This window comes from Cynocephalus volans, chromosome 10 (assembly GCF_027409185.1).
Source record: "Cynocephalus volans isolate mCynVol1 chromosome 10, mCynVol1.pri, whole genome shotgun sequence".
Taxonomy (NCBI): domain Eukaryota; kingdom Metazoa; phylum Chordata; class Mammalia; order Dermoptera; family Cynocephalidae; genus Cynocephalus; species Cynocephalus volans.
The window spans coordinates 126,687,353-126,706,054 of NC_084469.1; the positions used below are offsets into that span (position 1 = coordinate 126,687,353).

Genomic DNA, 18,702 nt, shown 5'->3' on the forward strand with positions numbered 1-18,702 from the left:
GACAAACGCGGCAGCGCCGGGGGAAGCGGGGGAACCCAAAACACCCAAATTTCGAACCCTGAGTCCCCGCAGACGCGCCTGTGTCTTTAAGACGCTGTGGTGCCTCTGGGAGTTGTAGTTCTCCTGGCCCACGGAGCGGCCCTCTCTCTTCACCCACTGCCCTTTTGGAGAGCGCCGCCCTGGCCGCGCCGCTTGCCGGTCTTTGGGAGGAGCGCACCGGCCAGGGCGGCGGGGCTGAAACTACACTTCCCAGGGTGCACCGCGAAGGGCCACGCAGCCCACGTTAAAGAGCTCCTCCGCCGGGCAACGGGTGGTGGCAGGTACGTGGTTCCGCGCGGGTCGCGCGACGCGCCAGTCTCTCCTCTGTTTCTTCGCCCACGTTTCTTCGGGTCTCCTGGACCGGCCGCCCGAGTCCTGACCGGGAAGAGTTTCTGTCCGGGAACTCTGCCTGCGCCCTCGGGGAGCCCTCCTGCTTCAAGGGGCGTCTGCTGGTCCCGCTTCCCCTTGGTCTGGGTCTTTCAACAGGAGACCTGGCCGGGGCTGCAGGACCTGCGGATCCTGGGACAGGAAGCGGTCCGGGCACCAGGGGCCCCTCGCCCTCGAGGCAGGTGGGGCGCAGGATGCCGGCGCTGCTCAGATTTTGCTTTGAGGCCGCTTCTCCTGCCTCAGTGTACCCCGTCAGGGCTCATGATGCACAGGTCTCAGTGACGTGCTGTTTGTGTAATTGACAACATGATTTTATTCCCAATCAACTTCTTTCTACCTGCTTTTTAGAGGGCGGCAAATCAGAGTCCTCCGTGAACCTGTTTTTTACCTTTTTTTTTTTTTTTTTTTGTCTTTTTCGTGACCGGCACTCAGCCAGTGAGTGCACCGGCCATTCCTATATAGGATCCGAACCCGCGGCGGGAGCGTCGCCGCGCTGCCAGCGCAGCACGCTACCGAGTGCGCCACGGGCTCGGCTCCTGTTTTTTACCTTTAAAGCTCTAAAATGTGCACAGTCCCTGGCCCACCTCTCTTCAAGGTATATGCGAAGAGGTCTTATTATTTTATTCTGTCCCTGGCTCTGCCACCCTATCGCAGTTTGGGGACAGCGTGTGGCTGAGGAGATTAAAATATATTTCAGCTTGGTCTCAGCAGATGAAGTTCTATTGAAAGTGGGTAGAACGCAGGAATAATTAGGGGCCTGTATTGTTTTCTAAGATTTCTGTGCAAAAGTCAGGTATGGCAAAAGGCGGAGACTCCAGGAGAGATGTCTTGTTTCTACAGCGTGGTTAAGAGCGTGGACCTTAGAGTTGGGCACACCTGGCCTCCTGTACCAGCTTTGTGTAACGTTGGGCATGCCGTTTTCCTCTCTTTGAGCTACAGTTTCCTTACCTGTAGCGTTGGTGTGATAAAATCCAACTCATAGGGCTGTCGGGTGGGTTATACGAACTGATACTGCAATGCCTTTGGCATAGTGCCTGGAAAAAGCACTCCATAAGTACTTTCCACCAGTATCATTCCACCTTTTGTGTTATCATAAAATACCCTTTTGCTTGATCTGATATGGGATGCCCTTCAGCCTTATTTGATTTCTCCAAACCTTCTCTGGTTTTTCTTCTTCAGGGCCATCTTTGACCCAGAGACTATTTCAGAGCCTTCAGTCCCTCATGCTTCAGGGCCAGGTTAAACTCTCGTGCTCCCTTGCCCCTCTGTTGGAAAGAACTACCATTCATTAAGGCACTACTGTGTGCCACATATTTTACATTTTATTTGATGCCAACAGGCCTAGGAGATTGGTGTCTTTGGCCCTAGTTTTTAGATTAGGAAACTGTGGCTCAGAGAGTTTAGGTAACCTGCCCAGGATCACACAGGAAGAGGCAGAAATGGGGGTAGAACCCTAGGGGGCTGATACCCAGGCTCTTCTTCTGCCCCTGCCTCTAGTAGAATTCAGTCCAAGTAGGGATGCCCTTTCCCCTCTGGCCATTACCTGTCACCTGCCCATGTCTCTTCATCACTATGCTGAGACTAAGTTCTGCGTTCAGACCTTCTGAGCCATTGGACTCTCCTTGGGTCATTTCTTCCTTGCTCTTTTTCAGTGCCTTTACTTGGGGCCAGATATCATTATCGCCATCATCTGAATACAAATCTAAGAGACCCAGGTACCAACCATGGCTACAGCATCTACTAGCCTCTGTAAAGTGGAGCTAATATTTATCCTGCAGGCAGGAATGTTGTGAGGATTAAAAAAAAAAAAAAAAAAAATCATAGCATCTTAACTATGGTCTAGAGTGGGCGAGCTCAGTCCCAGGGGCTATTAATATCATCCCCATTTTGTCTCTTTGTATCTGTTTAGGCTTTGTTATAATTATAATGGCCAGTACATACTGAGCATTTGACATATATTTACTCCTTTTGTTCTTTCTTCAGCCCTACAAAGTAGGTTCAGTGTAGTAGGTAGGAGAATGGACTCTGGAAAGAAAGTGTCTGGATTCAAACTTGGCTTTGCCGCTTGCTAGCTGTGCGACCTTGTCCAAGTTACTTAATCTCTCTGTCTCAGTTTCTTCATGGGGATAAAGAAACTTTCCAGACATTAAATTAGAGGTTCTTACAATGATTTTTCCTTTGAGAGTGCCACGAAGGGGATGATATAAAACCTCCTATGTTAGTTTGGGGTCTTGGAGAAGCAGACACCAAGATGGGATTAGACTTGCAAGAGATTTACGGGGAAAAGGAAAAAGGGGAGGGAATTGGAGGAGGCCAGGAGCTGTCAGCCTGTGATGCGGGACTGATCCCTGTGAAGGAGCACTGGAAGGAGGGAGGCATGGGTAGGGAGAGTCTCAGATTGCAGTTCTACGACAGTTTCAGCATCCCCGCTGCTCTCGGTCCTTGGTTGGGAGCAGTTGGTGGGAAGCGTGGCCTCCGTGTGAATAAAGTGGGGGGATTCAGATTGTAGCAGCTGGGGATATCAGTCGGTCACACTTGCTGCTACAGGACACCTGAGAGGGTTAGGGGTGCCTAAAGCCGCACAGTGAGCTGGTGACTGAACTGGAGGTCCTCTCCGCCCCATTCACAGGAAGGCCAGGTGGGCATCTGGGGGAAAGCCTTTGCCCTCAGGTGCCTGGCTAGGATCCCTGGCTCAGATTTACCTTCTGGGCTGAGCAGGGAACAGAACAATTTTTGTCACTGATGGAAGCTTTTCCTGAAAGCTTGGGGGAGTATGGGTGTTGCTAAGTGGTGGTGTCCTGTCAGCCTTAACCGTAGTCTTGCTCGGTGGCAGCAGAGTCTGGCATGAGAAGAGACTGTTGCTGAGGTTCAGGTTTCCTTTTGGCTTTTGGCTGGGGTGGGGGCTCCCACTGGATGCCTGCTCAGGGCACTTCTCAGACAGTGGTGTGCAGCTTCACTGTCTCCTCCCACACTGAGCTGTGGGGGCTGGAGGGAAGAGGTGGGGGGAGTGAGCTGCTTCATGGGACAGCCACGGGAGCCCTGCCAGAGGTAAACATGAGGGCACTCCCGTGGACTCATCTAACACTGGTCTTGGGCAATCCAGGGACTCTGGAGTCAGACTGGTTTCCCATCTGGTAGGAGTGTTGGCGGTGGGGACGGGGCGGGGTGAAGCCATCGCTTTGGCCTCACTTCTCCCCACTTGCTCTGAGAGCCCTGGAGGAAGATAGCTGCAGGCAGGGTTGCAGGCCCTTCTGGCCTAGAGCCTCTGGGAGGGGAGGTCCTCTCTGAGGTCCCTTTCTGAGGCTCAGATTGGCTTGAGCAGGCTGCTGCACCCCTCGCACAGCTCACAGTGTGTGTTGGCTCCCCACAGCCGCACCCCTCTCTAGGAAATTGCCCTCTGCCTAAGGATCCTGGGAAGTCAAATTCACTCCCTCCCTTCCCTCACCCCAGCTCACAGCTGGTGATTGAGTGATGAGGGGCTGGTGGTACAGAAAGGGCAGCCTCTCGCCTACGGTGGGACCAACTGTCAACGCCACCCTGCTTCCCTCACTTGCTCCCTCCTGAGTGCTCCTCCTCAGGAAGTCGCATGCTCTCATGTTTTGGAATGTTAGCATACACCTGCCACATGACCCAGCAATCCACTCCCGGGTGTCCCCCTAGAGAAATGGAGTCTTATGTTCACGTAAACCTGTACCAAAAGATTTACAGCAGCTCTATCCATGACTGCCAAAAACTGGAGACAGCCATATGTCCTTCAGTAGGTAGACAGAGAAACAGACTGTGGCACACGCATACTACTTGGTGAAAAAAAAATTAGGCTATTGAAATGTGCAACAATTTGAATGAATCTCAGAGGCATTATGTTGGATGAGAGGAGCTAATCTCAAAAGATTATATTCCATTTATTTGACTTTGTTTTGTTTTTGGAAGCTGGTTGGTACAGGGATCAAATCCTGGACCTTGGTGTTATTAGCACCACGCTCTAACCAAGTGAGCTAGCTAACGGGCCAGCCTTGACATTTTTTTTTTTTTTATTTTTTTTTAGAGATGACTGATAAGGAGATCCTAACCCTTGACTTGGTATTGTCAGCACCACGCTCTCCCAAGTGAGCCAACCGGCCATCCCTATACAGGGATCTGAACCCGTGACCTTGGTGCCATCAGTACCACACTCTCCCAAGTGAGCCACGGGCTGGCCGTTATTTGACATTTTTGAAAAGACAAAACTATAGCTATGTGGAACAGATCAGTGATTGTCAGGGGATAGAGGTGGAGGAGGGATAGTATGAGGGAGTTTTTTGGGGTGCAGATAGTGGTGGTGGCCACAAGAATCTATTCATTTGTTAGAAATCATAGAACTGTATATGAAAAGGAATCACCAAAAAAAGAAAGAAAAAGAAAATGGTAGGAGCTGGCTGGTTAGCTCACTTGGTGAAGGGTTCAGATCCCTGTACTGACCAGCCACCAAAAAAACCAAACCAAAACAACAAAAAAAACAACGGAATAAATTTTAGTACATGATAATTTAAAAGATATTCACATACACCCATATTGCTGCCTCAGGAAGCCCCTCTACTTGGCCAGAATGGAACAGCTGAAGGGTGTTGACTGGACAGTCGTCATCCTGACATGCCAGTACAAGGACTGTGTCCAGGTCTTTCAGAGAGGTAGGTGATTCCCCCTCACCCCCTTGGCCCTAATGTAGGAACAACCCCCATCTCCTCACCCCCTGCTATATCCCTAGCCAGGTAGACCTGGGTTCAAACCCAGATCCCACTTCTTCCTGGCCGTATGACCTCACACACGTCATGTCATTTCCTTGCACCTCAGTTTTCTCATCTGTAAGATGGTAGTAATAGTACTTACCTCACAGAGTTGGATAAAGATCCACCTACTACTTGAAAAGCTTCCAAGTCGAAGAAGATAAAAGAACGACTCTCAGTAGGCTTGCTCAGGTGCTTTCAACCAGGGCAGGGAGGCTGGGGCAGGTGCCAGCATATGCTCTGACCACAGAGCTGGAAGTGCGGCAGAAGCGTCAGCAGATCCCCACCGGCACACTGTTACTGGCTGTGGAGGACCCTGAGACGCGCGTGGGCAGCGGAGGAGCCACCCTCAATGCCCTGCTGGTGGCTGCTGAACACCTGAGTGCCCGGGCAGGCTTCACTGTGAGTGCCCAGAAGGGCCACCCCTCTGGCCTATGTCCCTGTCAGAACCAGATAGTTTCCAGGATCCCCAGTTCTTCTGGCCATTACCCTGGCCAGTTCAGCATTTGGCTTCAGTTTTTATATCTGCAGATTGAGCAGATGCATCTCTGCCTTGCCATCCAGGTGAGGGCAGAAGGCAGGGCCAGCTTTTGTATTGTTTTTAGAAACTCGGAGCCAATTATTAGAAAGTGAGGCTTTCTGATTTCTCTTGAAAAGTTCAAAGATTTTACTATACTGTGCTGTCCTTCCCACAGGGCATCCGTTCACTGGACTGAGATGCAGCCACCCTCTTGGGCAGGGTGTGTGAGTTAGTGTACCCACTGGGCCCATGTTCTATGCACGCCAGCCACTTCACTCAGTCCCCTTGCCTGTGTAGCACCCAGGCATAGAGAGTGAGGGTGTCGCAGGCATGGACGTGCTCTGGTGACGGAGCTGGCACTGGCAGGGGAGGGGACACTGTGTGGTTGCCATGGAGCCGTCTTCCCCCAGTCACCCAGCCAGCCCGAGTTGTTGCCTGCAGCCTCTGCTCAAAACAAGGAGCAGAGAGGTGTCCCAGGTTGGGGGCCGCTGAGCTCCCTGATCCAGGAGGAGCCAGAGCTGCCCCTTCTTGACCTTGCCTCCTTGTCCCTTTGGTACCTGAGTGGATTTTTGTTGGGGTCTCTCCCTGGACAAGAGAGTGACATCATCTGGGTACCATCTGCCTGAGGCCTCTGTCAACAGAGCTGTCCTGCTTCTGACAGGTGGTCACATCTGATGTCCTGCACTCGGCCTGGATCCTCATTCTGCACTTGGTAAGTGGAACTCAGGGCAGGGGCCATGCAGAAGGCCGGAACCCCAATTCTCAGGGTTGGGCGGGACTTTAGGGGTGTTCTACCAGTTTGTGTGTGGAAGGTGTTCAGTGTGCAAATCCAGAAGAATCAGAATCAATCCAACTGTCCAAAAATTGGAAACTGACTAAATATATACAGCATTTCTTATGGTTGGATTATTAGATGGATTAAAAGGTCCATCTAAATCTGTGCATTGACCTAGAACAAGACTTAGCAGCTCTGTAACCTTGGGCAAGTCAGTTGGCCCTGGCTAGGCCTCAGTTTCTCATCTGTAAAATGGGTATGGGAACAGTTCTTACTTGATGTGGATGTGGATGTGCTGAGATGATCCATCTAAATGCTTAAAACAGCCCTGACTCATTCTAAGTCCTGAATGAACGTATTTTCACTGTTAAGTGAAAAAGGCCAACTACAGAATTTTGTATAGAATGATCTCATTTTTTTAATTGGAATTTTAATTGAGATAATTGTACATCCACATGCAAGAAGCAATAGAGAATCCTTTGTGGCCTTTGCCCGGATTCCTCCAGTGGTAACATTTTTCAAAACTGTAGTACAGTATCAGAGCCAGGATGGTGACAGTGGTATAATCACCAACCTTATTTCTCCAGTTTTCCTTGTACTCATTTGAGAGAGAGAGTGTGTGTGTGTGTGTGTGTGTGTGTGTGCGTTCTGTTTAGTTCTGTTGTCTCCACCTTTTCAGAATAATTTCATTTTTGTAAAAAAAAAAAATTAAAGAATGTCGAATAAAAGTCTGATAGGACATACTTCAAAATGAGGGCAATAGTTAGTACCTTCGAGGGATTGTTTTTCTTTTTGCATATCTGCATTTTCTAATTTTTTACGATAATTATGTTAATGAAAACACTTTTTATAAGTCCTGTACTTGATGGCTTTCACCCTTGCACAACTGGTGAGGTGTCCAGGCTCTCTGCCCCAAGGGCCCTCTGACCAGTCCCTGCTCCCACTCCAGGGCCGAGACTTCCCCTTCGATGACTGTGGCCGAGCCTTCACCTGCCTCCCTGTGGAGACCCCCCAGGCCCCAGTGGAGGCCTCGATCTGCAACCTGGACTGCTTGCTGGATATCATGACCCATCGGGTGAGGCCGGGTGGTGGCCTGTGAGGCCTCGTCCCACACAGAGAAACTTCTCTCCCCCTGTACCACCAGCTATAGTCTGTGATGGCTCAGATGGCAGACCCCAGGAAGTATGGTTTTGGGGGTGCCTAGATTTATTTAGAGTTCCAAGACATTAGCATTGGTCACATCAGGGGAAGGTGTGTATGTGGCCCCAGGTCAGGTCTTGGGAGTCCCCTGTTACTTCAGCAGCAGAGTCCCCGCAGGCCAACACTGGGCTGCATGGGAGCAGAGGCAGGGCCAGGCCTCCAGATCATTCTCTCTTTCTCCCCCTGCAGCTGGGCCTGGGCTCCCCACCAGGTGTGTGGGTCTGCAGCACCGACATGCTGCTGTCTGTTCCTCCAAATCCTGGTGAGCCTGAGACAGCCTGGGAGCACCTTCCCTCACCACAGCTAGAAGCCAACCCTGCTTTTCTAGGCCCCGTCTCTGGGCTTCCCCACTGCCCTATTCAGAAGGGAAGCTGTAGGGCGTGGAGGATGAAGCACAGACCAAAAGGCAGTACTTGTGTCTTTACGGCATATGTCCCCTGCTGGGCCTAAGTCTGCCTGTCTGTAGAATGGACATCACCAACACTGCCCCTTTTGTTCCTCAGGGCTTTGCGGGAGAACTTTGGGAGAGGAGGGGTTGTCCTTTTTCCAGAGAGATGTCCATTTCGGTTTGGAAACCCTATTTCTCTTTCAGAGGTACCCGGTTGCTCCAGCCTTGGGCTCTTGCATCCTCTTGGCTGGGGACTCTGTGCCTTGGGTTGGGGCCCCTGGGAGCCTCCTGACTGCCCTACCCCACAGGGATCAGCTGGGATGGCTTCCGGGGAGCCAGAGTGGTCGCCCTTCCAGGGAGCCCGGCCTATGCTCTGAATCACGGCATCTACCTCACTGACTCCCAGGTAGTGCTCCTGGGGCAGCTGAGCTGACCTGGGGCAGGTGGCCTTCTAGTCCTGGGCTCTAGGCAACCTCTCGTCCTGGGTTCTTAGCATGGTCTTGGGTCTCAGGTGTTTCCTCTGTGGCAACAGCTCTGGTGCTCACTATTTTGCCACAAATTCATTTCACATTGACTGCCTCCCAGGCTCTGCACTTGCTCGGAGGCTGCAAAGATGTTCAAAGCCTGCCTTTACCATCACGGAGCGATCTCAGGCACTTGTGTCCCCGTGAGGATGAAGGGACCTGGCAGACTTGTGTCCTAAGTTTGAATCCCAAGTTTTCATTTGGAGAACATACTTGCAGACACCTGCAGCTGTGTCCTCCTGGGTTCGCTTGCTCTCTTCTCTAACCCTGTTCTTCCCCCGACAGGGCTTAGTTTTGGACATTTACTACCAGGGCACTGAGGCAGAGATACGACGATGTGTCGGGCCTGATGGGCACGTGCCACTGGTAAGCTGTTGGGGACTTTATGGGACAAGGAAGGAGAGTTTGCCTTCCTTCCCAGGGTAGAGCCCCACTCCTTCTAGAAGATTCTGGGAAGACTAGAACCAGAATCTGAGGAAGATCTGGAACTGGCATTCAGGGGAGCAGGTGGAGCCAGAATCTGAGGAATGGGTAGCCTTGAATTCAGGTTCTTGCCCTGAACTGGAAAGCCCAGGCCAGGGTGTGATCAGGTCAGGGAATGCAGCTGGGAGGAGGTCTAGGAGCAGACTTGGGGGATGCTTCCAGAATGAAGGGCAAGGATAGGAGTGGTAGGGGAAGTTCTGGGACTAGACCATGGGGAACATGGAGAACTGGGTTCTGGAGGAGGCCTGAAATTAGAAGGTGGTCCCAGGAAAGTTCCTGGGTGAACCCAGCCTAAAGCTTGGGTGCTGGAGTGGCACAAAAGATGGAGGTCCCTGCCTGGATGGCACCCTGCCTCGCTTGGCCCATCTGCATGTGTGCTCCCTGACTCGTGCCTGGGCCTGGCCCAGGGTCCCCCCACCTGACCCTTTTGGGGGCCCCTCCAGGTCTCTGGGGTTGTCTTCTTCTCTGTGGAGACTGCTGAGCACCTCTTGGCCACCCATGTGAGCCCACCTCTGGATGCCTGCACCTACATGGGCTTGGACTCTGGAGCCCGGCCTGTCCAGGTGACTGGGGGAGAGGCGCTGTGTGACCTCAGGCTAGCCCCTTCCCCTCTCTGGGTCAGAGTCTGTGCAGATGGGACTGTCCCAGCTCAGCCTCGGAACTGCGGAGCCCAACCCCTGCCCCGCAATAGCTGTGTGTCTTACCCTCGCCCCAGCTGTCTCTGTTTTTCGACATCCTGCTCTGCATGGCTAAGAATGTGAGCATGGAGGACTTCCTGATGGGGCGGCCCCCGGAGTTGGGGGGAGGTGACGACGGAGCAGCAGGTTACCTGCAGGGCGCCCGGGCCCAGCTGTGGAGGGAGCTTCGCGATCAACCCCTCACTGTGGGTGGGTACCTCCTCTCGGCTCTCTGGGGTGGGGAGAACATGGGAGCGAGGACCCCCAGAATGAGGCTGCCCCCTCATTCTGAACAGTGACCCTTTCCTGAGCCAGAGCCCTCCCACTGAGACAACTCTCTTCCTGTCTTCCTTTTGCCTCATTCCCGGGCTCCAGGCCCAGTCCACCCACTTTCTAGCTGTGTGACTTTGGGCAGGTTGCTGACCTCTGACCTAGGCTCTCCCACGGGCTCGCTGCCATGCCTGCCCCCTAGTGCCTGATGAGTGAATGTCTGTTGGCAGGAGGCCTGGCTGGCACCTGTGCCACAGTGGGCATGGTGTTGGGGTCAGTACTTGTGTCATTACAGCATATGTCCCTGACGGCAGCTACACCTACATGACCTCCTCAGCCAGTGAGTTCCTGCAAAGCCTCACACTCCCTGGGGCCCCTGGGGCCCAGATTGTACACTCCCAGGTGGAGGTGAGACCTGCTTGCCCCTCAGAGGTGCCTGGGGTCAGGTGGGGTATGGGCTCCAGGGCGGGGAATAGCCCATTCTTGGAACAGTTCACCTACAAGTGTAGATGTTATTATCTCCATTGTACACATGAAGCGCTGGTGGCTCAGAGAGGCTAAATAAGTTGCCTAAGGCCACAGGGCCAGTAAGTGGCCAAGTCAGGATTCTACACCAAGGTCTACCTGATTGAGAAGCTAAAGAAGACAATTCTGCGGGGTCTGCTTGGGGAGACAGGCATGTTGGAAGTGATGGCCCTGGGTTGGTGTGATGGTGCTGAGGAAAGGGCAGGTAGAGTTCTGAGGTGGCTCGCAGGGTGGCTGGGGTGGAGGTAGCTGGCCAGGTGGGATGGGAGTAGGCCTCAGGCTGGGGCCAGGGCAGGTGCAGAGGAATTGGGCTGGCTGAAGGGCATGGGGAACAGCAGGCCTTGGCACTCCACACCCACATGCTGTGGAGGAGATCAGGGCAGGCCCTGGCCCTCATGCCCTTCTTCCCTGGCTTCATAGGAGCTGCAGCTCCTGGGGGCTGGGAGCTCCGTGATCAGCTGCCTGCTGGAAGGCCCCATCCGACTGGATCCTGGGAGTGTCCTGCAGCACTGCCACCTGCGGGTGAGGCCTGAGAGCCTGGGCAGAGGGAGGATCAAGGTGGCCAGCGTCCTGTGTTTCTTGGGGGCGCTGGTGCCTGGATGCCTGCCTACCCAGGATTCCTGTCCTCTCCCCCACCAGGGCCCCATCCACATCGGCTCTGGCTGCTTCGTGAGTGGCCTGGATAGAGCCCAGTCCGAGGCACTGCATGGTCTGGAGCTGCGTGACCTCGTTCTGCAGGGACACCACATGCGGCTGCATGGCTCCCTGGGGCGTGCCTTCACGCTCACTGGCCGTCTGGACAGCTGGGAGGTGGGAGCCTGCCCTACCTCCCCTCACCCTCATCTTCAAGATTTGGGGAGCCCACCCCACCACAGGGCTCTCTGAGCATGTTTCTGAGGGATGGGCTGTGGGAGGGTTGGCTAGCAGTCTACAGGCCTTTCCCTCCCTCCTCACATTTGCTCAGTGAGGTGGGCTGGGTGGGGATTTTATCCCCATTTTATAGGCTGAGTTTCAGAGAGGGCAATGACCCACCCACCTCGGGCCACAGAGCCAGTTAGGGTGGATCAGGCCTGGAACCCAGGATTCTACTCCAGCTTCCAGGCACCTGGACAGGAGAGCTGAGGCTCCAGGCTTGATGTAGTGTCTCAGAACTTGCCCCAGTGTGTGCTTGTCTCTCTGCCGATCCCCACTTGAGCAGCTCCTGGCCCTCTGGCATTGTGTCCCTAACCCCTTCCCATGACCCCTGCAGCCCTGACTGCTTCCTCCTCTTCCTCTAGAGACAGGGGGCAGGCACGTATCTCAACATGTCCTGGAGTGACTTCTTCAAGAAGACAGGCATTCGGTGAGGTTGATGGCTTGACAGGTGTCTGTGGGCCTCGGCAGTCAGGGTGGCTGCTGCTTCCAGGCTCCTCCCTCCTCTGCCCCAGCAGCACCGGGTCCCCCTTACCGTCTCAGTGGGCCTTGGGTTTGATTCTTTCTAGCACTTTCCACCTGGGCAACTCCAAATCTCTGGCTGTTCTCAGTTTTGTGATTTTGTTCAGCAGCCTGAGAAAGGGGGCAGGGCAGCTCAGCCTCCCTCCCCGAGTTGCCCACTTGCACTGCCTCCGCAGGAGTGTGTCCTGTCCACACAAATTGACAGGCAAGGCAGGGCTTGGGGAGAAGGCAGGAGCCTTTGTCCCTTCTGCTAATGTGCCCTCTCCCCACCTAGAGACTGGGACCTGTGGGACCCAGACACGCTCCCTGCAGAGCGCTGCCTTCTCACTGCCCGCCTCTTTCCTGTGCTCCATCCCTCGAGGGCCCTGGGGCCCCGGGACATGCTGTGGATGCTGGACCCACAGGAGGCAGGAGGCGAGGCCCTGCGGGCCTGGAGAGCCTCCTGGCGTCTGTCCTGGGAGCAGCTGCAGCCATGCCTGGACCGGGCTGCCACACTGGCTTCCCGCCGGGACTTGTTCTTCCGCCAGGCCCTGTACAAGGCGCGGCATGTGCTGGAGGCCCGGCAGGACCTCAGCCTGCGCCCGCTGACCTGGGCCGCTGTCCACGAGGGCTGTCCTGGTCCCCTGCTGGCCACGCTGGACCAGGGTGAGTGTGCTTAGGCATTAGTGCCAGGGCTACCTGCCCTACCTGCTTTCTGCTCTGGAACCTGAGGGGCCTAGGGAGTCACGAAACTCTCAAGCTGGGGAGAGACATGCTAGAGTTTACTTCTAGGTTTCTGGACAGTTTCATACTGTCAGTGGGGAGTTGGTCAGAGATCAAGGCCTGGTACTAAGTCTCTGGATCCTGTGAGCATCGGCAAACCCTGCATGTTCTGTCCTGGGTGCTAGGATGTGGGTGCAGAGCTCCAGCAGAGCCCCTAGGAGATGTGGCCACCTCTCCCTAAAGTCCTGGGCACACTGCTTGTGGGTGCAGAGCTGTAGCCTTGTAAGCACCTCATGAGTGGTCCCAGGGACTGTGGGACATTATCCTCATTTAGATCACTCACCACAGACACACAAGAGCTGAGACTTGGACCCAGGTGGTTTGTTCCCAGAGTCTGAGCTCTTAGCCACTATAGGCATCCTGGGGGTGGTAAAGGGGCACATTTGGGCTGGGCTTGAAGGATGAGAACTTTGCCAGGCAGGGAAGGAGTGGAGGTGCATTTACAGGCATGGTAAGCTTGGGCAAAAGCCTGGAGGCATGTGTGGTCTGGAGTGTTTGGGGACTGTTGAGTAGTCTCTGGGGCAGAGGGTGTTGGGGGCAGGCCCCGTCTCCTGCCACTCCTACTCCTGGTCCCTCAGTTGCAGCTGGGGCAGGGGACCCTGGTGTGGCAGCACGAGCACTGGCCTGTGTGGCGGATGTGCTGGGCTGCATGGCAGAGGGCCATGGAGGCTTACGGAGTGGGCCAGCTGCCAACCCAGAGTGGATGCGGCCCTTTCTGTACCTGGAGTGTGGAGATCTGGCGAGAGGTGTGGAGGCGCTCGCCCAGGAGAGGGACAAGTGGCTGAGCAGGTGGGTGCTAAGAGAAGTCAGATTCCTTTGAGAAGCCCCCAGCTATCCAGGGAAGTGGTCCCTGATGGTGGGGTCACCCAGGGCAGTCAGGTCCCCAAACCTGGGCAATCTGCCTCTACCTTAGAGCTGCATGCTGCCATCTTTCCCTTTCCTCTTGGCAGGCCAGCCTTGCTAGTGCGAGCTGCCCGCCACTATGAGGGGGCTGGGCAGATTCTGATCCGCCAGGCTGTGATGTCAGCGCAGAACTTTGTGTCCATGGAGCGGGTGGAGCTGCCGGCACCTGGGCAGTGGGTGGTAGCTGATTGCCCGGCCCGTGTGGATTTCTCTGGTGAGCCCCTCATGGGAGCAGAGGTGAGGGTAGCTGCCCTGGAGCCAGGCTGGCAGCCCCTGTGACCTGCTTGGTTTTGCTGAACTGCTACAGGGGGCTGGAGTGACACACCACCCCTTGCCTACGAGCTTGGTGGGGCTGTGCTGGGTCTGGCTGTGCGAGTGGATGGCCGCCGGCCCATCGGGGCCAGAGCACGCCGCCTCCTGGAGCCTGAGCTGTGGCTGACGATAGGGCCTCGGCAGGATGAGATGGCCACAAAGATAGTGTGCCGGAGCCTGGATGACCTGCAGGACTACTGCCAGCCCCATGCCCCAGGTCAGGACACCCCAGGATATCTGCAGGGAGGATGGCACACACAGCCAGCTGGGATATGGGGGCAGAACAGAGAGCCCTCCACTGAGGACTTCACTGGGGCCTGGCCTGAGGTCTACCTGTCTGGTTGAGGAGCCCTGAGGGAAAGAGAGGGCCAGAAGTCACCCTGCCTAGGCACATGCAGGCACAGGAAGTAGAGATGACACATTTGCCCATGTTGGGAAGCCCAGGGGCCCTTTTGTGGCTTGGGAATGGGGCCTGCATTGCTGCTGGGCTTTTGTCCCAAATGATCAGTCCCTCACTGGGCTGGGAAATGGGGGAGGGGAATGTCTGATGTCCTTGGAGATCAAATTCCTTGCTGTGTGCCTGTCCCCTTGCAGGGGCCCTGCTGAAGGCGGCCTTCATCTGTGCTGGGATCGTGGATATCCGCTCCAAACTCCTGCTGAGTGAGCAGCTGCTGCGCACCTTTGGGGGTGGTTTTGAGCTGCACACCTGGTCTGAATTGCCTCATGGTTCTGGCCTTGGTGAGTGGGCCCTGTCCCCTGCTATCCACCTAATGTCACAGCTCTCCAGCTTTGCCTGCGATCCCCCTCCCCAGCCTCTGCCCTGACAGGGTGTGGGACAGGGCTGGGCAGAGGCATTTCATGCCTGGTATTCCTCCTCCACACCCTGCAGGCACCAGCAGCATCCTGGCAGGTGCCGCCCTGGCCGCCTTGCAACGGGCTGCGGGCCGGGTGGTGGGCACAGAAGCTCTGATCCACGCAGTTTTGCACCTGGAGCAGGTGCTCACCACAGGTATGGAACTGCCCCAGGGCAGGGTCCTGTGGGGGATACCCTGGATTTGCATGGGATTGGCCAACAGCCACATAACTGTGCTGCTCTTTAAAATGGTTATAGTTTCCTTCTTATTGCTTTGACCTCTGGTGGTTTTCAACTTGAAACGTTCTATCTTAAAGGAGCTGATGTTTTATGAGCACCTACTAAATACCAGATTCTGTGCTGTACCTTTCATGTTTGTTAGGTACCTGTGAGTACCCGAAGCTGATCTTCATGATTCTGCCCCCATGCAGGGCTGTCCCTTGCACCGGGCTGGGCAGAGCTGGTTTGGACCTTCGGCCTGCCCTTCTGGTGACTTGCCCCTCCCCTGGGCTATGATCGTCTGTGCCTTCACTCCCTCCCTGGCCATCTGGTTGGGGTGGTGAGGGCCCAGCAATGGCTATGATCAAATGGAATGTTACTAGTGCTAGGTTTCTCTCTCCTCCTGGCCACCATGGCTCCCTGGAATCCATGCACAACTCTGGAAGGAAACTGCTGCAGAGATGTACAGATGCCTGATTATGGTGTCTTTTCCTGTAACTTTCCAGCCCAGACCCCTCCTTTCATTGTAATTACTCATATCCCATGATAGGTAGCATTAGCAAAAGGGGCAGATGAGGAAAGCTTTTTTAGTTTTCTTTTGAGGTGTACCATTCAAGTTCTTCACTTGGTCAACTGACAACTATTTATTGAGAATTCACTCTGTGTTGGGCCCTGGGGATAAAATGAGCAAAACCAGGGTCCTTGCCCTCAAAAGTCATATGGTCTATTGAAGATGGGCATTGATTAGTAACCACTCAAATGAATGTATAATTACAAATTGTGTCATGGGGCTCTGAGGCAGAGGGGCACAATTAAGGAGTCCTTGGCATTTTGGATGCTACACTACCACCATGTTTTGGCTGTAAAGTTTCACATGCCTCCTGCTATTTGCATTTTATATTTTAAATCCTTGCAGGCCCTTTCCTGAATATTGAGGGCCTGTCCCAGCTCAGATTTTGTCATTTTTACATAGCTTCTAGGGGAAAAAAGATCCATGTTTCAGTACTAAAGAAAGAAGTAAACAAGCTCTTTCAAGTTAGAGAAGAGAAAAATAAGATGCTGAAAAGCTTATTTCCAACATAAGCATTCTATCAAAAGACAGGGTGCAGCAGGACTGTTAGGCTACAGGGAGAGGACTGTGTCACCTCTCCCCTGGCTTAAACTCCCCTAGGAGAGGGAGAGGTCAGTATAAAATCATTATCCTTCAGTGTGGTTTATCTCCATTCCATTACACATTAGGTCTACAATGAAACTCAGGCCTTGAGAATTCCAAGCTTGGCCCAGAGTGAAGCCTGTTCCCTTGCTGGGATTGTTCTCCTCCCCGGTCTCGGGGCAGAAGCTGCATAGCTCACCTGTCCCAGCTGGAGTTGGGGGAAGCTGTCTTCCCATGCTGGTCTCAGCCAGGAGTGCAGGACCAGGAGCCTGGGCTGGGAGAGTGAAGTGGGGCCAGATAGGCTCCAACAGTGACAGGGCCCTGGGTTCACAGGAGGTGGCTGGCAAGACCAAGTGGGTGGCCTAATGCCTGGCATCAAGGTGGGGCGCTCCCGGGCTCAGCTGCCACTGAAGGTGGAGGTGGAAGGGATCATTGTGCCTGAGGGCTTTGTTCAGAAGCTCAATGACCACCTGCTCCTGGTATACACTGGCAAGACCCGCCTGGCTCGGAATCTGCTGCAGGTGAGCAGATTCCCAGCCCCTGAACAAGGAGGGGAGACAGATGGCTCAGCTGGGCCCACATCCACATTGCACCTCTCCTGTTGCACCTGCAGGAAGTGTTGAGGAACTGGTATGCCAGGCTGCCTGCTGTGGTGCAGAACGCCCGCAGGCTGGTGCAGCAAACCGAGGAGTGTGCCGAAGCCTTCCGCCAAGGTGTGGTGCTTCTTCCAGGGCATCAGGAGCGAGTGCTTTCTTGCTTGTCAGTCTTAGAGGCCAAGGGGCCTTTCTAGGCTTGGCACAGGCCCCAGACGTTAGGCCCGTGGGAACAGAAGCCTACTGTCTGTCCTCTCCAGGGTTTCACATTTAGGTGGGAGCCTTGTATCAGGACAAAACTTGCATAATGGGAAAGAACCTCCAGCCCCACCTACCAAGAAGCAGGTGGGACCCCATAGCTGAGTTCCAGGGAAGTCAGAGCTGAGCAGGGCTACAGGCGTGTGGCTACACAGTTTGCTGAGTACTGACTGCCAGGAACCATGTCAGTTGCTTTATGCACTCAGTCCTCCAAGTGGGCTTTATCCCTCCTCTTTCCAGCCAGCACTGGAACCAGGTTCTCAACCATGACACTGGTTAAGTAGTGCCTCTTGGCACTTCATTCAGTCTACAAATGGTGTTGCTGAGTGTCTTGGCTCAGGCATGCCACTTCCCTCTCTGCCCCCACCCCAGGAAGCCTGCCTCTGCTAGGCCAGTTCCTGACCTCGTATTGGGAGCAAAAGAAGCTCATGGCTCCAGGCTGTGAACCCCTGGCTGTGCGACATATGATGGATGTCCTGGCCCCCCATGTGCATGGCCAGAGCCTGGCAGGGGCAGGCGGTGGGGGCTTTCTCTATCTGTTGACCAAGGAGCCACGACAAAAGGAGGCTCTGGAGGCTGTGCTGGCCAAGACCAAGGTAACTGATGGTGTTGGGGTTGGTACCTGGTGGGGACAAGAGAACTCACTGTGGCCTACTGGCTAAATAGAGGCTATGTCTGCAAGTTTCCCTAGCCCTGCAGCCTCATTCCAGCCACAAGGCCTGAGATTTGCCCAGGTCCCTCTAAATACCTCCTATCCTGTCCAGGGCCTTGGGAATCACAGCATCCACCTGGTAGAAGTGGACACTCAGGGCCTGAGCCTGAAGCTGCTGGGGAGTGAGGCCGCAATCTGATGCCCATTCCCATGAGGCTGGTCCCTCTCTGCAAGAGGAGAAAACCTGGAGCTACAGGACCCTTCCCTTCCTTCCCGGACAGGCACTCTCAGCCTCCTACTCCCCACTCACCTCTGCAAATCTGCTCCCGAAGGAAGATGTGAGCAAGATTTGGGCAAGCAGAGACATTGCTTGGGAACAGGACTGTGACCTCCTAACAGCAATCTAGGAACAGCCTCTGTTCCATCTGGACTTAAGAAGGTCCTCAGCTCAGTGTCCCATGTGGCCTCTATAAATCTCATGGCCCACTTTGGGCCTTGGCCTTCTCACTTTCCACTAGGGCTGGTTGGAACGGGACGACACCCAGACTTACCATATGGCTGAGGGCCCTTGGTGAGGCTGACCCTGGAGAGGCCCTTTGAGGCATTTCCTGTGGCCTTCCTTAGAGTTGTAGAGACTTCATGCTCAACCCTCATTCCTTAGCTCTCTTGGGGGAGTGGGAGTGAGGATGGGGGTCCATTCCCAAGTCTGTGGCAGTGAGCCAGTGTGGTCCTGGTGCCAAGTCACTGCCAACCCAGGCCTTAACCAGCAACACTAGACTGTGCCAACTGACTCAGTGCCTGTGGGCAATGGGTTCTCAGTACTGTGACATTCTTGGAGTAAATTCACTGTCCTTCAGGTTGTACTCATAAAGTTCTCTTTTGTTCTTGCTGGGAGCAATTCCTACTTCCCCTGAGATGACCCAGCTTCTGGTGCTGAGGGCCCAAGAGGAGGGATGAAGGTCCAGGATTGGACAAGGGCTCCTGCTATCACATGGGTCCTGCAGGTAGCTGT

At 54.5% G+C, this 18,702-nt stretch overlaps 1 protein-coding gene across 3 annotated transcripts; it reads left to right on the top strand.

Moving 5' to 3' along the window:
* The first annotated feature begins 245 nt into the window (after window positions 1–245).
* Window positions 246–18,540, top strand: FCSK (fucose kinase). Of its 3 annotated transcripts, XM_063110132.1 has the most exons (24): window positions 246–320; window positions 4,990–5,093; window positions 5,440–5,591; window positions 6,371–6,421; window positions 7,434–7,559; window positions 7,874–7,946; window positions 8,381–8,481; window positions 8,882–8,962; window positions 9,523–9,642; window positions 9,795–9,966; window positions 10,322–10,434; window positions 10,972–11,073; window positions 11,191–11,361; window positions 11,829–11,893; window positions 12,260–12,630; window positions 13,326–13,536; window positions 13,698–13,864; window positions 13,958–14,179; window positions 14,557–14,700; window positions 14,852–14,971; window positions 16,521–16,702; window positions 16,795–16,900; window positions 17,411–17,634; window positions 17,803–18,540. In XM_063110132.1, the coding sequence occupies exons 2-24, from the start codon at window positions 5,012–5,014 to the stop codon at window positions 17,887–17,889; spliced, it is 3,243 nt and encodes a 1,080-aa protein (XP_062966202.1). In that variant the 5' UTR covers window positions 246–320; window positions 4,990–5,011; the 3' UTR covers window positions 17,890–18,540. The 3 variants fall into 3 exon arrangements, 2 of the variants coding, with proteins under 2 accessions (XP_062966202.1, XP_062966203.1); XR_010024584.1 differs by lacking the exon at window positions 16,795–16,900 and having other exon boundaries at window positions 16,521–16,708; window positions 17,555–17,634; window positions 17,803–17,882; XM_063110133.1 differs by lacking the exons at window positions 16,521–16,702; window positions 16,795–16,900.
* The last annotated feature ends 162 nt before the right edge of the window (window positions 18,541–18,702 follow it).